The sequence below is a fragment of the Oncorhynchus mykiss genome, chromosome 18 (assembly GCF_057628025.1).
Source record: "Oncorhynchus mykiss isolate SJ-2025 chromosome 18, ASM5762802v1, whole genome shotgun sequence".
Taxonomy (NCBI): Eukaryota; Metazoa; Chordata; class Actinopteri; order Salmoniformes; family Salmonidae; genus Oncorhynchus; species Oncorhynchus mykiss.
The window spans coordinates 14,957,396-14,974,762 of record NC_143039.1 but is presented as its reverse complement, the minus strand read 5'-3'; the positions used below and the strand labels follow the sequence as shown (position 1 = coordinate 14,974,762).

At 47.5% G+C, this 17,367-nt stretch overlaps 1 protein-coding gene across 7 annotated transcripts in view; it reads right to left on the bottom strand.

Moving 5' to 3' along the window:
• Positions 1–17,367, bottom strand: part of LOC110495403 (immunoglobulin-like domain-containing receptor 2) — a 44,184-nt gene that overhangs the window by 21,465 nt on the left and 5,352 nt on the right. For all 7 annotated transcript variants that reach the window (XM_036951579.2, XM_036951578.2, XM_036951576.2 and 4 more), the window contains exons 2-3: positions 15,661–15,981; positions 9,707–9,826 (exon numbers count right to left, since the gene is read on the bottom strand). In XM_036951579.2, the coding sequence (XP_036807474.1) occupies positions 9,707–9,826; positions 15,661–15,981 (441 nt within the window). The remainder of the gene's footprint in view (positions 1–9,706; positions 9,827–15,660; positions 15,982–17,367) is intronic.

Genomic DNA, 17,367 nt, shown 5'->3' with positions numbered 1-17,367 from the left:
AACCTTGGCAATATGCTGCCCATATCTGTCTATTGTTCAGGCTGGTACAGGACAGACTGTCCTGTGTTGAGAAGTAGACTCTCTGTCCTGGCCTCCAGTGGTCTGAAGCAGGGATCCTGATACCAACCTTGGCAATATGCTGCCCATATCTGTCTATTGTTCAGGCTGGTACAGGACAGACTGTCCTGTGTTGAGAAGTAGACTCTCTGTCCTGGCCTCCAGTGGTTTGAAGCAGGGATCCTGATACCAACCTTGGCAATATGCTGCCCATATCTGTCTATTGTTCAGGCTGGTACAGGACAGACTGTCCTGTGTTGAGAAGTAGACTCTCTGTCCTGGCCTCCAGTGGTCTGAAGCAGGGATCCTGATACCAACCTTGGCAATATGCTGCCCATATCTGTCTATTGTTCAGGCTGGTACAGGACAGACTGTCCTGTGTTGAGAAGTAGACTCTCTGTCCTGGCCTCCAGTGGTCTGAAGCAGGGATCCTGATACCAACCTTGGCAATATGCTGCCCATATCTGTCTATTGTTCAGGCTGGTACAGGACAGACTGTCCTGTGTTGAGAAGTAGACTCTCTGTCCTGGCCTCCAGTGGTTTGAAGCAGGGATCCTGATACCAACCTTGGCAATATGCTGCCCATATCTGTCTATTGTTCAGGCTGGTACAGGACAGACTGTCCTGTGTTGAGAAGTAGACTCTCTGTCCTGGCCTCCAGTGGTTTGAAGCAGGGATCCTGATACCAACCTTGGCAATATGCTGCCCATATCTGTCTATTGTTCAGGCTGGTACAGGACAGACTGTCCTGTGTTGAGAAGTAGACTCTCTGTTCTGGCCTCCAGTGGTCTGAAGCAGGGATCCTGATACCAACCTTGGCAATATGCTGCCCATATCTGTCTATTGTTCAGGCTGGTACAGGACAGACTGTCCTGTGTTGAGAAGTAGACTCTCTGTCCTGGCCTCCAGTGGTCTGAAGCAGGGATCCTGATACCAACCTTGGCAATATGCTGCCCATATCTGTCTATTGTTCAGGCTGGTACAGGACAGACTGTCCTGTGTTGAGAAGTAGACTCTCTGTCCTGGCCTCCAGTGGTTTGAAGCAGGGATCCTGATACCAACCTTGGCAATATGCTGCCCATATCTGTCTATTGTTCAGGCTGGTACAGGACAGACTGTCCTGTGTTGAGAAGTAGACTCTCTGTCCTGGCCTCCAGTGGTCTGAAGCAGGGATCCTGATACCAACCTTGGCAATATGCTGCCCATATCTGTCTATTGTTCAGGCTGGTACAGGACAGACTGTCCTGTGTTGAGAAGTAGACTCTCTGTCCTGGCCTCCAGTGGTCTGAAGCAGGGATCCTGATACCAACCTTGGCAATATGCTGCCCATATCTGTCTATTGTTCAGGCTGGTACAGGACAGACTGTCCTGTGTTGAGAAGTAGACTCTCTGTCCTGGCCTCCAGTGGTTTGAAGCAGGGATCCTGATACCAACCTTGGCAATATGCTGCCCATATCTGTCTATTGTTCAGGCTGGTACAGGACAGACTGTCCTGTGTTGAGAAGTAGACTCTCTGTCCTGGCCTCCAGTGGTTTGAAGCAGGGATCCTGATACCAACCTTGGCAATATACAGCCCATATCTGTCTATTGTTCAGGCTGGTACAGGACAGACTGTCCTGTGTTGAGAAGTAGACTCTCTGTCCTGGCCTCCAGTGGTTTGAAGCAGGGATCATGATACCAACCTTGGCAATATGCTGCCCATATCTGTCTATTGTTCAGGCTGGTACAGGACAGACTGTCCTGTGTTGAGAAGTAGACTCTCTGTCCTGGCCTCCAGTGGTTTGAAGCAGGGATCCTGATACCAACCTTGGCAATATGCTGCCCATATCTGTCTATTGTTCAGGCTGGTACAGGACAGACTGTCCTGTGTTGAGAAGTAGACTCTCTATCCTGGCCTCCAGTGGTCTGAAGCAGGGATCCTGATACCAACCTTGGCAATATGCTGCCCATATCTGTCTATTGTTCAGGCTGGTACAGGACAGACTGTCCTGTGTTGAGAAGTAGACTCTCTGTCCTGGCCTCCAGTGGTCTGAAGCAGGGATCCTGATACCAACCTTGGCAATATGCTGCCCATATCTGTCTATTGTTCAGGCTGGTACAGGACAGACTGTCCTGTGTTGAGAAGTAGACTCTCTGTCCTGGCCTCCAGTGGTTTGAAGCAGGGATCCTGATACCAACCTTGGCAATATGCTGCCCATATCTGTCTATTGTTCAGGCTGGTACAGGACAGACTGTCCTGTGTTGAGAAGTAGACTCTCTGTCCTGGCCTCCAGTGGTTTGAAGCAGGGATCCTGATACCAACCTTGGCAATATACAGCCCATATCTGTCTATTGTTCAGGCTGGTACAGGACAGACTGTCCTGTGTTGAGAAGTAGACTCTCTGTCCTGGCCTCCAGTGGTTTGAAGCAGGGATCCTGATACCAACCTTGGCAATATGCTGCCCATATCTGTCTATTGTTCAGGCTGGTACAGGACAGACTGTCCTGTGTTGAGAAGTAGACTCTCTGTCCTGGCCTCCAGTGGTTTGAAGCAGGGATCCTGATACCAACCTTGGCAATATGCTGCCCATATCTGTCTATTGTTCAGGCTGGTACAGGACAGACTGTCCTGTGTTGAGAAGTAGACTCTCTGTCTTGGCCTCCAGTGGTTTGAAGCAGGGATCCTGATACCAACCTTGGCAATATGCTGCCCATATCTGTCTATTGTTCAGGCTGGTACAGGACAGACTGTCCTGTGTTGAGAAGTAGACTCTCTGTCCTGGCCTCCAGTGGTCTGAAGCAGGGATCCTGATACCAACCTTGGCAATATGCTGCCCATATCTGTCTATTGTTCAGGCTGGTACAGGACAGACTGTCCTGTGTTGAGAAGTAGACTCTCTGTCCTGGCCTCCAGTGGTCTGAAGCAGGGATCCTGATACCAACCTTGGCAATATACAGCCCATATCTGTCTATTGTTCAGGCTGGTACAGGACAGACTGTCCTGTGTTGAGAAGTAGACTCTCTGTCCTGGCCTCCAGTGGTTTGAAGCAGGGATCATGATACCAACCTTGGCAATATACAGCCCATATCTGTCTATTGTTCAGGCTGGTACAGGACAGACTGTCCTGTGTTGAGAAGTAGACTCTCTGTCCTGGCCTCCAGTGGTTTGAAGCAGGGATCCTGATACCAACCTTGGCAATATACAGCCCATGTCTGTCTATTGTTCAGGCTGGTACAGGACAGACTGTCCTGTGTTGAGAAGTAGACTCTCTGTCCTGGCCTCCAGTGGTTTGAAGCAGGGATCCTGATACCAACCTTGGCAATATGCTGCCCATATCTGTCTATTGTTCAGGCTGGTACAGGACAGACTGTCCTGTGTTGAGAAGTAGACTCTCTGTCCTGGCCTCCAGTGGTCTGAAGCAGGGATCCTGATACCAACCTTGGCAATATACAGCCCATATCTGTCTATTGTTCAGGCTGGTACAGGACAGACTGTCCTGTGTTGAGAAGTAGACTCTCTGTCCTGGCCTCCAGTGGTCTGAAGCAGGGATCCTGATACCAACCTTGGCAATATACAGCCCATATCTGTCTATTGTTCAGGCTGGTACAGGACAGACTGTCCTGTGTTGAGAAGTAGACTCTCTGTCCTGGCCTCCAGTGGTTTGAAGCAGGGATCATGATACCAACCTTGGCAATATACAGCCCATATCTGTCTATTGTTCAGGCTGGTACAGGACAGACTGTCCTGTGTTGAGAAGTAGACTCTCTGTCCTGGCCTCCAGTGGTTTGAAGCAGGGATCCTGATACCAACCTTGGCAATATACAGCCCATATCTGTCTATTGTTCAGGCTGGTACAGGACAGACTGTCCTGTGTTGAGAAGTAGACTCTCTGTCCTGGCCTCCAGTGGTTTGAAGCAGGGATCCTGATACCAACCTTGGCAATATGCTGCCCATATCTGTCTATTGTTCAGGCTGGTACAGGACAGACTGTCCTGTGTTGAGAAGTAGACTCTCTGTCCTGGCCTCCAGTGGTTTGAAGCAGGGATCCTGATACCAACCTTGGCAATATGCTGCCCATATCTGTCTATTGTTCAGGCTGGTACAGGACAGACTGTCCTGTGTTGAGAAGTAGACTCTCTGTCCTGGCCTCCAGTGGTTTGAAGCAGGGATCCTGATACCAACCTTGGCAATATGCTGCCCATATCTGTCTATTGTTCAGGCTGGTACAGGACAGACTGTCCTGTGTTGAGAAGTAGACTCTCTGTCCTGGCCTCCAGTGGTTTGAAGCAGGGATCCTGATACCAACCTTGGCAATATGCTGCCCATATCTGTCTATTGTTCAGGCTGGTACAGGACAGACTGTCCTGTGTTGAGAAGTAGACTCTCTGTCCTGGCCTCCAGTGGTCTGAAGCAGGGATCCTGATACCAACCTTGGCAATATGCTGCCCATATCTGTCTATTGTTCAGGCTGGTACAGGACAGACTGTCCTGTGTTGAGAAGTAGACTCTCTGTCCTGGCCTCCAGTGGTCTGAAGCAGGGATCCTGATACCAACCTTGGCAATATGCTGCCCATATCTGTCTATTGTTCAGGCTGGTACAGGGCAGACTGTCCTGTGTTGAGAAGTAGACTCTCTGTCCTGGCCTCCAGTGGTCTGAAGCAGGGATCCTGATACCAACCTTGGCAATATGCTGCCCATATCTGTCTATTGTTCAGGCTGGTACAGGACAGACTGTCCTGTGTTGAGAAGTAGACTCTCTGTCCTGGCCTCCAGTGGTTTGAAGCAGGGATCCTGATACCAACCTTGGCAATATACAGCCCATATCTGTCTATTGTTCAGGCTGGTACAGGACAGACTGTCCTGTGTTGAGAAGTAGACTCTCTGTCCTGGCCTCCAGTGGTTTGAAGCAGGGATCCTGATACCAACCTTGGCAATATGCTGCCCATATCTGTCTATTGTTCAGGCTGGTACAGGACAGACTGTCCTGTGTTGAGAAGTAGACTCTCTGTCCTGGCCTCCAGTGGTTTGAAGCAGGGATCCTGATACCAACCTTGGCAATATACAGCCCATATCTGTCTATTGTTCAGGCTGGTACAGGACAGACTGTCCTGTGTTGAGAAGTAGACTCTCTGTCCTGGCCTCCAGTGGTTTGAAGCAGGGATCCTGATACCAACCTTGGCAATATGCTGCCCATATCTGTCTATTGTTCAGGCTGGTACAGGACAGACTGTCCTGTGTTGAGAAGTAGACTCTCTGTCCTGGCCTCCAGTGGTCTGAAGCAGGGATCCTGATACCAACCTTGGCAATATGCTGCCCATATCTGTCTATTGTTCAGGCTGGTACAGGACAGACTGTCCTGTGTTGAGAAGTAGACTCTCTGTCCTGGCCTCCAGTGGTTTGAAGCAGGGATCCTGATACAGACCCGTGTCAGTACATTGTTCCTGTTCAGGCAAAACAACTTTCTCAGAGTGAGTTGTAAGTATCAGACAGACAGGAAGAGGGTTTAATGGTGTAGGAGCTCCAAGGCCCTCCTGGACGGCCCGACTCTCTTTGACCACATCAAGAGCAGCTTAGCTGGAAGTTCCTCCTGGAATTCCTCCCCTCACTGCTGGGTACTGGGCTAACGCACCATTGCCTGACTGGCTGGCAGTCATTATGAAGCAGAGAGGAGTTTTAGAGGTTTTCTGTTTCACTCAGTCTGGACGTTTGTTCTTTCCATGACCTCTGACCCATGTGTTGACTATTAAAGTGGAGAAAACTGTTCCTGCCCCCTTCACAACCAGAGAACCTGACCTTACAAGCCTACAATACAACACACACTAACAAGACTACAATACAACACACACTGACAAGCCTACAATACAACACACATTAACAAGCCTACAATACAACACACACTAACAAGCCTACAATACAACACACACTAACAAGCCTACAATACAACACACACTAACAAGCCTACAATACAACACACACTAACAAGCCTACAATACAACACACACTAACAAGCCTACAATACAACACACACTAACAAGCCTACAATACAACACACACTAACAAGCCTACAATACAACACACACTAACAAGCCTACTGACCGACAGGAAAACCCGGTTGTTGCCGTGGGAATCCCGACAAGTGGCTCCTACTAAACTAGGTCAATATGTGGGGTAACCCAATTTCTACTCAATGTAGTTCTGTGAGAGAAACTACACATCACAGAGGACATGGTCCCCTGACAGACCACTGTGGTTTAAAGGGAGGGTGTAGTTCTGTGAGAGAAACTACACATCACAGAGGACATGGTCCCCTGACAGACCACTGTGGTTTAAAGGGAGGGTGTAGTTCTGTGAGAGAAACTACACATCACAGAGAACATGGTCCACTGACAGACCACTGTGGATTAAAGAGATGGTGTAGTTCTGTGAGAGCTACTACACGTAGCTGGGCTGTAGTGTGTTATAGAGACTCTGGACTGTAGTGTGTTATAGAGACTCTGGACTGTAGTGTGTTATAGAGACTCTGGACTGTAGTGTGTTATAGAGACTCTGGACTTAGTGCTGAGTGGGTGGTTCTACTGGACTGTAGTGTGTTATAGAGACTCTGGACGCTGAGTGGGTGGTTCTACTGGACTGTAGTGTGTTATAGAGACTCTGGACTTAGTGCTGAGTGGGTGGTTCTACTGGACTGTAGTGTGTTATAGAGACTCTGGACTTAGTGCTGAGTGGGTGGTTCTACTGGACTGTAGTGTGTTATAGAGAGACAGCCAGCCAAATAAAAGGTCTCCCTCTCAAGCAGCATGGCCCCGCAGAGCGTCACCATGGCGACGCTATTTACCGCACTCAGGGATGTGAGGCTGCCATTGTTGAGCAACAACACATAAATTTACGTAAACACGCATGAATGCACACATGTACACACACACACACACACACACACACACACACACACACACACACACACACACACACACACACACACACACACACACACACACACACACCAACACAGGATTCACTCAAACAGACACTTGCTTTTCATGCTAAGGAAGCAAGTTGTACCTTCCCAGCTAACAGACAGTATATCACAGGAAAGGCATTAGCATTACAACACACTACACTGAGTGGGTACAGACTGACCTATCCCACTAGCCAACAGGCAGGATGTCAAGAAGACACCTCCCTAACAGTACTCAGTCCTGTACATCTCTACACTAGATGATGGGCTACTAATGTCCCAACAGTACTCAGTCATGTACATCTCTACACTAGATGATGGGCTACTATTGTCCCAACAGTACTCAGTCCTGTACATCTCTACACTAGATGATGGGCTACTATTGTCCACACAGTACTCAGTCCTGTACATCTCTACACTAGATGATGGGATACTATAGTCCCAACAGTACTCAGTCATGTACATCTCTACACTAGATGATGGGCTACTATTGTCCACACAGTACTCAGTCCTGTACATCTCTACACTAGATGATGGGATACTATTATCCCAACAGTACTCAGTCCTGTACATCTCTACACTAGATGATGGGCCTCTATTGTTCACATGATAGCTGCATTGTTTCCATTGATAGATGTTCCTTAGCTAACGACTAACGGAGCCTGGTTACATAACAGGAGTGACTACTGCCTAGCAACCTGGCAGTAGGTCAGAGGCAGGGTGGTAGATGTCAGACTGGGAGAGATCAACCTGACAGTAGGTCAGAGGCAGGGTGGTAGATGTCAGACTGGGAGAGATCAACCTGACAGTAGGTCAGAGGCAGGGTGGTAGATGTCAGACTGGGAGAGATCAACCAGACAGTAGGTCAGAGGCAGGGTGGTAGATGTCAGACTGGGAGAGATCAACCTGACAGTAGGTCAGAGGCAGGGTGGTAGATGACTGGGAGAGATCAACCTGACAGTAGGTCAGAGGCAGGGTGGTAGATGACTGGGAGAGATCAACCTGACAGTAGGTCAGAGGCAGGGTGGTAGATGACTGGGAGAGATCAACCTGACAGTAGGTCAGAGGCAGGGTGGTAGATGTCAGACTGGGAGAGATCAACCTGACAGTAGGTCAGAGGCAGGGTGGTAGATGACTGGGAGAGATCAACCTGACAGCAGGTCAGAGGCAGGGTGGTAGATGTCAGACTGGGAGAGATCAACCTGACAGTAGGTCAGAGGCAGGGTGGTAGATGACTGGGAGAGATCAACCTGACAGTAGGTCAGAGGCAGGGTGGTAGATGTCAGACTGGGAGAGATCAACCTGACAGTAGGTCAGAGGCAGGGTGGTAGATGACTGGGAGAGATCAACCTGACAGTAGGTCAGAGGCAGGGTGGTAGATGTCAGACTGGGAGAGATCAACCTGACAGCAGGTCAGAGGCAGGGTGGTAGATGTCAGACTGGGAGAGATCAACCTGACAGCAGGTCAGAGGCAGGGTGGTAGATGTCAGACTGGGAGAGATCAACCTGACAGCAGGTCAGAGGCAGGGTGGTAGATGACTGGGAGAGATCAACCTGACAGCAGGTCAGAGGCAGGGTGGTAGATGACTGGGAGAGATCAACCTGACAGCAGGTCAGAGGCAGGGTGGTAGATGACTGGGAGAGATCAACCTGACAGCAGGTCAGAGGCAGGATGGTAGATGTCAGACTGGGAGAGATCAACCTGACAGCAGGTCAGAGGCAGGGTGGTAGATGTCAGACTGGGAGAGATCAACCTGACAGCAGGTCAGAGGCAGGGTGGTAGATGACTGGGAGAGATCAACCTGACAGCAGGTCAGAGGCAGGGTGGTAGATGACTGGGAGAGATCAACCTGACAGCAGGTCAGAGGCAGGGTGGTAGATGACTGGGAGAGATCAACCTGACAGCAGGTCAGAGGCAGGGTGGTAGATGACTGGGAGAGATCAACCTGACAGCAGGTCAGAGGCAGGGTGGTAGATGACTGGGAGAGATCAACCTGACAGCAGGTCAGAGGCAGGGTGGTAGATGACTGGGAGAGATCAACCTGACAGCAGGTCAGAGGCAGGGTGGTAGATGACTGGGAGAGAACATCAGAAATACTCCAGAAGAATGGACGTTTTGTGGGGTTGGGTGCCAGTGACAAGACAGAGATATACTGTAGATGGTTGGTTGCTTCTATATGAGGGGGTTTATATATGGTCTATATGAGGGGGTTTATATAAGGTCTATATGAGGGAGTTTATATAAGGTCTATATGAGGGGGTTTATATAAGGGTATATGAGAGGGTTTATATAAGGTCTATATGAGGGGGTTTATATAAGGTCTATATGAGGGGGTTTATATAAGGTCTATATGAGGGGGTTTATACAACGTCTATATGAGGGGGTTTATATAACTGGATCAACTTGCATGTCAACTTGAATCATGTCGCCTGAGGGTAAATTAGAGAAATCATATTTAAATGGACTTGTATTTGCATATCCTTAATTAATGTCATAAATGTTGAGTATTGCATGAAGTGTTTTCCCTTCCTGTCTGGGTTGGCTTCACTTCCTGTGTAATTGTGGTTTTCTTCCTGAGGAGTGGGCCAGGGGGGAGAGGTAGGGAGGAGGGGGGTGAGAAGGGATGAGGGTAGGGGGGAGGAGGGGGGGGGTGGAGAAATGGAGGGTTGGAGGGAGGAGAGGGTAGTGTTGAAAAGGGGAGTTGAGGACTCACCCAACACCAGAAGCTCCACAGGGGCCTCATTCCTGCCCTCGAGGTCGTCAGAGATGATCACCTTACACAGGTAAACCCCACTGTCTCCCCACTGGAGCTCCCCGATACGCAGGTCAGCCTCTGGAGAGAGGGAGGGGGAGGAAGACAGAAGATATTAAAAGAAAATAAGTATCAAATCACTCTGTTAAACATCACTCTGTTAAACATCACTCTGTCAAACAGCACATCTAACACATCACTCTGTCAAACATCACTCTGTTAAACATCACTCTGTCAAACATCACTCTGTTAAACATCACTCTGTTAAACATCACTCTGTCAAACATCACTCTGTTAAACATCACTCTGTTAAACATCACTCTGTTAAACATCACTCTGTCAAACATCACTCTGTCAAACATCACTCTGTTAAACATCACTCTGTCAAACATCACTCTGTTAAACATCACTCTGTCAAACATCACTCTGTTAAACATCACTCTGTCAAACATCACTCTGTTAAACATCACTCTGTCAAACATCACTCTGTCAAACATCACTCTGTCAAACATCACTCTGTTAAACATCACTCTGTCAAACATCACTCTGTCAAACATCACTCTGTCAAACATCACTCTGTCAAACATCACTCTGTCAAACATCACTCTGTTAAACATCACTCTGTTAAACATCACTCTGTTAAACATCACTTTGTCAAACAGCACATCTAACACATCACTCTGTTAAACATCACTCTGTTAAACATCACTCTGTTAAACATCACTCTGTTAAACATCACTCTGTCAAACATCACTCTGTTAAACATCACTCTGTCAAACATCACTCTGTCAAACATCACATCTAACACATCACTCTGTCAAACACCACTCTGTCAAACATCACTCTGTCAAACATCACATCTAACACATCACTCTGTTAAACAGCACTCTGTAAAACTATCTTACAACATTCCTTAACTTCCCATGTGAAGTCTCACCTCGGGTTTCAACTGAGAATATAAATATCAAGATCGGCAAGGACAAGGAGGAACGGAGAAACAGGTTTGTTTTGGCCAGTTAGGGGGAGGAGGAGGAGGGAACATTGTGTCTGACACAGTCCACGGAGGAGTTGTGATAAACAGTAAAGGAGGCGAGAGGTCGGGTGGACTCTGTGGAGGGAGTCTTTCAGCAGACCAGTCAGTCCATTGTGAGGCGGACATGTAAACAGACCTATTTAAGGGACAGGAAGAGACAAGCATGATGAACAGCCTTTCCTGTTGGGGGTCGGGCTGGAGGTGGGGATGTGGGTTAGGAGACTGCAAGTCTCAAATCCTATGGACAACCAGAAAATAGTTTTAGTGGATATCTATGAACATGCCACTGTATTGAACCCATTTGGTGCCAGGTTATAATACTGCACTACACTTTATTATGGACAATAGGTGCAGTACATGTCACTGCATTCTGTATCAGGAAGACGTCTGGGCCTCTTTGAAGTCTCGTAGATCGACGCACTGCACTCTTCTTTTCCCTTCTGCATAAACCTCCGCTGTACCTTACCTCCATGTTAACTTACGTATGAGATATATGGTATGAGTATGAGATACCAGACCCGGTCTCAGGGAGGATCACTCTGCAGATCACTCTGGAGATCACTCTGGAGATCACTCTGGAGATCACTCTGGAGATCACTCTGGAGATCACTCTGGAGATCACTCTGGAGATCACTCTGCAGATCACTCTGGAGATCACTCTGGAGATCACTCTGCAGATCACTCTGGAGATCACTCTGGAGATCACTCTGGAGATCACTCTGGAGATCACTCTGCAGATCACTCTGGAGATCACTCTGGAGATCACTCTGGAGATCACTCTGCAGATCACTCTGGAGATCACTCTGGAGATCACTCTGGAGATCACTCTGGAGATCACTCTGGAGATCACTCTGGAGATCACTCTGGAGATCACTCTGGAGATCACTCTGCAGATCACTCTGGAGATCACTCTGGAGATCACTCTGGAGATCACTCTGGAGATCACTCTGCAGATCACTCTGGAGATCACTCTGGAGATCACTCTGGAGATCACTCTGCAGATCACTCTGGAGATCACTCTGGAGATCACTCTGCAGATCACTCTGCAGATCACTCTGGAGATCACTCTGGAGATCACTCTGCAGATCACTCTGGAGATCACTCTGCAGATCACTCTGCAGATCACTCTGGAGATCACTCTGGAGATCACTCTGCAGATCACTCTGCAGATCACTCTGGAGATCACTCTGGAGATCACTCTGCAGATCACTCTGGAGATCACTCTGGAGATCACTCTGCAGATCACTCTGCAGATCACTCTGGAGATCACTCTGGAGATCACTCTGGAGATCACTCTGGAGATCACTTAGCAAATCTGCTTTTAGTTGTTTTGCACCTTACTTGTGGAATCATCTCCAAGGCTCTCTAAAAGTGGGTGAATTGGTTCCTCAAGGCTGATTAAATACATTTTTACTGAACAATGTGTTTGTTTTCTATGATGGATGTGTTTAACTTTTCGTGTATTGATGTGAACATGATGTGTGTAGTGCATATTGATGTGTATAGTGTATATTGATGTGTATATTGATGTGTATAGTGTATATTGATGTGTATATTGATGTGTATAGTGTATATTGATGTGTATAGTGTATATTGTTGTGTGTAGTGTATATTGATGTGTGTAGTGTATATTGATGTGTATAGTGTATATTGATGTGTATAGTGTGTATAGTGTATGTGTGTAGTGTATATTGATGTGTATATTGATGTGTATAGTGTATATTGATGTGTAAATTGATGTGTGTAGTGTATATTGATGTGTATAGTGTATATTGATGTGTAAATTGATGTGTGTAGTGTATATTGATGTGTATAGTGTATATTGATGTGAACATGATGTGTATAGTGTATATTGTTGTGTATAATGTATATTGATGTGTATAGTGTATATTGATGTGTATATTGTATAGTGATGTGTACATTGATGTGTGTAGTGTATATGTATGTGTATAGTGTATATTGATGTGTATATTGATGTGTATAGTGTATATTGATGTGTATAGTGTATATTGGTGCGTATATTGATGTGTGTAGTGTATATTGATGTGTATATTGAAATGTATAGTGTATATTGATGTGTATATTGATGTGTATAGTGTATATTGATGTGTATAGTGTATATTGATGTGTACATTGATGTGTGTAGTGTATATTGATGTGTATAGTGTATATTGATGTAAACATGATGTGTATAGTGTATATTGATGTGTATAGTGTATATTGATGTTTTTTGATGTGTGTAGTGTATATTGATGTGTATAGTGTATATTGATGTGTATATTGATGTGTATATTGAGGTGTATAGTGTAAATTGATGCGTATATTGATGTGTATATTGATGTGTATAGTGTATATTGATGTGTATCTTGATGTGTATAGTGTATATTGATGTGTATAGTGTATATTGATGTGTATATTGATGTGTATAGTGTATATTGATGTGTATAGTGTATATTGATGTGTATCTTGATGTGTATAGTGTATATTGATGTGTATAGTGTATATTGATGTGTATATTGACGTGTGTAGTGTATATTGATGTGTATAGTGTATATTGATATTGTATCTTGATGTGTATAGTGATGTGTATATTGAGGTGTATAGTGTAAATTGATGTGTATCTTGATGTGTATAGTGTATATTGATGTGTATCTTGATGTGTATAGTGTATATTGATGTGTATAGTGTATATTGGTGTGTATATTGATGTGTATAGTGTATATTGATGTGTATAGTGTATATTCATGTGTATAGTGTATATTCATGTGTATCTTGATGTGTATAGTGTATATTGATGTGTATATTGATGTGTATAGTGTATATTGATGTGTATATCCCCCCCCCCCCCCCATCCCCTCCTCCATCCTTACTCCACAGATTCTTGGAACAGGGTAGGAAGTTCAATGTGTTTGAGCCCACTCCAGGGTTCACCAGAGGAGCCAAACCATTAAGGCTGACTTCACAGTGAACAGACAGAGAGAGAGAGCTCCTTTTGAAGTGCCCCACATCAGAGAGAGACAGATGAAGAGAGAGAACAGAGAGAGCTCCTTTTAAAGAGCCTCACATCAGAGAGAGACAGAGAGGGAAAGATGGAGAGAGAACAGAGAGAGAGAGAGAGAACAGAGAGAGAGAGAGAGAGAGAGAGAGAGAGAGAGAGAGAGAGAGAGAGAGACAGGGAGAGAGAGAGAGAGAGAGACAGGGAGAGAGAGAGAGAGAGAGACAGGGAGAGAGAGAGAGACAGAGACAGAGACAGAGACAGAGACAGAGACAGAGACAGAGAGAGAGAGAGAGAGAGAGAGAGAGAGAGAGAACAAGGTGTGAGGGAGAGAACAACATTAAAGCACAGCAATGTGGGAAAAAAATCCTCTTTTGTCCATCTGGTCACAGGAGAAGAGAGGGTTGATTCTTATCCCTGATTTACAGCTCAATAAATCTGGAGTCCACTTGCAGGTCCATTCCTTTCCCTCTTTCCCCCCTCTCTCTCTCTGTCTCCCTCTCCGTCCCTCCCTCTCTCTCTCTCTGTCTCCCTCTCCGCCCCTCTCTCTACAGCTCTCTCTCTCTGTCTCCCTCTCCGCCCCTCTCTCTCTCTCTGCAGCACTCTCTCTCTGTCTCTCTGTCTCCCTCTCCGCCCCTCTCTCTCTCTCTGCAGCTCCCTCTCTCTCTCTCTCTCTCTCTCTGCAGCTCTCTCTCTCTACCCCTCTCTCTCTCTCTGCAGCTCTCTCTCTCTCTCTCCACCCCTCGCTCTCTCTCTCTCTGCAGCTCTCTCTCTCTCTCTCTCTCTGTTTCCCTCTCCTGCCCTCTCTCTCTCTCTGTCTCCCTCTCCGCCTCTCTCTCTCTCTCTCTCCATCTTTCCCTGTCTCTCTCTCCTCTCCCTCTTACTCTATCCATCTCTATCTTTCTCTCTCGCTCTCTTTCCCTGTCTGCTCACCGATGAGTCTAAAGCGGCTATCAGAGTCCAAAACGTGTATGTGTACACACAGCAGTGTTCTAGAATGTCGGACCGTTGACTTTCATACTTTGAATTCTTAGCGTGGCTCAAGCAATTTCTCCAACTGTCAACACATTAAAACGCATAGAAGACGAGAACGTGGAGCCGCGTTGGCTGGGGATTGTGGGGAGGTGCGTGTTCGGGCTGAGCGTCCCCCACGTATCTATGTCACAATGGGACGCCGGACTATCACGTCTCTTCCTATTCGTCACCCTGCCTGTCCTCCACAACACCCTCTTAGTGTCTCTTCAGAGGACCTCGCAACACGCATGTGGGTGGGTGCATGTCAACGTGTGTGTTGTGGAATTGAGAAGAGAGGCAGCCTTGTGACCTGCCTGTGACCTCAACCACCTGTGACCTTTATCTACATGATCTTTATTTTGATCTGCTGGACCTGGCCAGCCTCCCTGGACATCTAGTCCTCCTGATGTAATAGCATCATCAACAACACTATTGACATGTCTTTTATCTAGAGAACCTGACCAGCCTCCCTGGACATCTAGTCCTCCTGATGTAATAACATCATCAACAACACTAGTGACATGTCTTTTATCTAGAGGACCTGACCAGCCTCCCTGGACATCTAGTCCTCCTGATGTAATAGCATCATCAACAACAGTAGTGACATGTCTTTTATCTAGAGGACCTGACCAGCCTCCCTGGACATCTAGTCCTCCTGATGTAATAGCATCATCAACAACACTATTGACATGTCTTTTATCTAGAGAACCTGACCAGCCTCCCTGAACATCTAGTCCTCCTGATGTAATAACATCATCAACAACACTAGTGACATGTCTTTTATCTAGAGGACCTGACCAGCCTCCCTGGACATCTAGTCCTCCTGATGTAATAGCATCATCAACAACAGTAGTATTGAGTGCCGTGTCTTACTGTTGATGATAGTAATATCTCTGCCCTTGTAGTGCTCGGCCAGGGTGATGGAGGATCCGGTGACGGAGGCCACCACGCGGACGGTGCGGCTAGAATCGGAGCAGTCTAGATGGGACGAGGAGCCCCGTACCCCCAGGCCCTCCGGGAAGCTGAAGGCGTCGCGGGTGCGGTCGCGGCAGTAAGACTTGTACCACCATTGGACCACAGGCGTCTGGGTGGACATGCTGGAGTATTGACACGGCAGGACCACCGACTGGAACAGCGTGGCATACTTCTTGTCTTCACGAGAGGAGACCTGGATGGCTGAACTAGATGGGAGATCTGGTGGAGAGAGAGAGAGAGAGAGAGAGACAGAGAGACAGGGAGACAGAGAGACAGAGAGAGAGACAGACAGAGACAGAGACAGAGACAGAGAGAGAGAGACAGAGAGAGAGAGAGACAGACAGACAGACAGAGAGACAGAGAGACAGAGAGACAGAGACAGAGACAGAGAGAGAGACAGAGAGAGAGACACAGAGAGAGACAGAGAGAGAGAGTGGAGTCACTAATTGCCATTTCAAGGAGATGACATCTTAGCACAAACAGATCTGGGACCTGGCTAGCTGGCAGTGTCACTGTGAACTGACATATAGAGAGAAATCCCCAGATCAGCAGCGTGGCCCTGTCCGCCCTCCTACATTCACCACGAGACCAGCACTTCAGACCAACCGGTGATTACATCATCTAGTGAATGTTCACCTCCAGCCTCACAAAGCTCCTAAAACACAGTTAAATACAACCTTACTGTTACCATCAACGTGAAACAGAGCTAGAGTAGGCTCGTCTGACTGTAACGTCTGTCATCAGAAGGCATGGACCAAAACGCAGCGTGGTAAGTGTTCATGATTCTTTATTACTCAAAAACACTCCAACAAAATAACAAAGGGAAAAAACAAAACAGTTCTGTCAGGTGCAGACACTAAACAGAAAATAACTACCCACAAAACACAGGTGGGGAAAAAGGCTGCCTAAGTATGATTCCCAATCAGAGACAACGATAGACAGCTGCCTCTGATTGGGAACCACATTCGGCCAAAAACAAAGAAATAGAAAACATAGAAATAATGAAACTAGAATGCCCACCCTAGTCACACCCTGGCCTAAATAAAATAGAGAATAAAAGCCTCTCTAATACCAGGGCGTGACAGTACCCCCAAAGGTGCGCAAAACCTGCCTCTAAAGGGGAGGGTCCGGGTGGGCATCCCTTACGGAGGTGGCTCCAGTGCGGGATGCAGATCCCTCTGCTTTGGTGGCGGCCCTGGTGCATGGACTTTCACTGGAGGAACCGGGCCGCAGATCCTCGTCGGAGGAACCAGACCACCGATCATCGGGACCGTTGCTGCAGGCTCCGGACTGGGGACCGTCGCTGCAGGCTCCGGACTTGGGACCGTCGCTGGGGGCTCCGGACTGGGGACCGTCGCTGGAGGCTCCGGACTGGGGACTGTCGCTGGAGGCTCCGGACTGGGGACCGTCGCTGCAGGCTCCGGACTGGGGACCGTCGCTGGAGGCTCCGGACTGGGGACCGTCGCTGGAGGTCCGGACTGCGGATCAACGCTGGAGGCTTCGTGCCATGGATCATCACTGGAGGCTTTGTACGTGGAGCCGGAACAGGTCTCACCGGACTGAGGAGACGTACTGGAAGCCAGGTACGTGGAGCTGCCACAACGC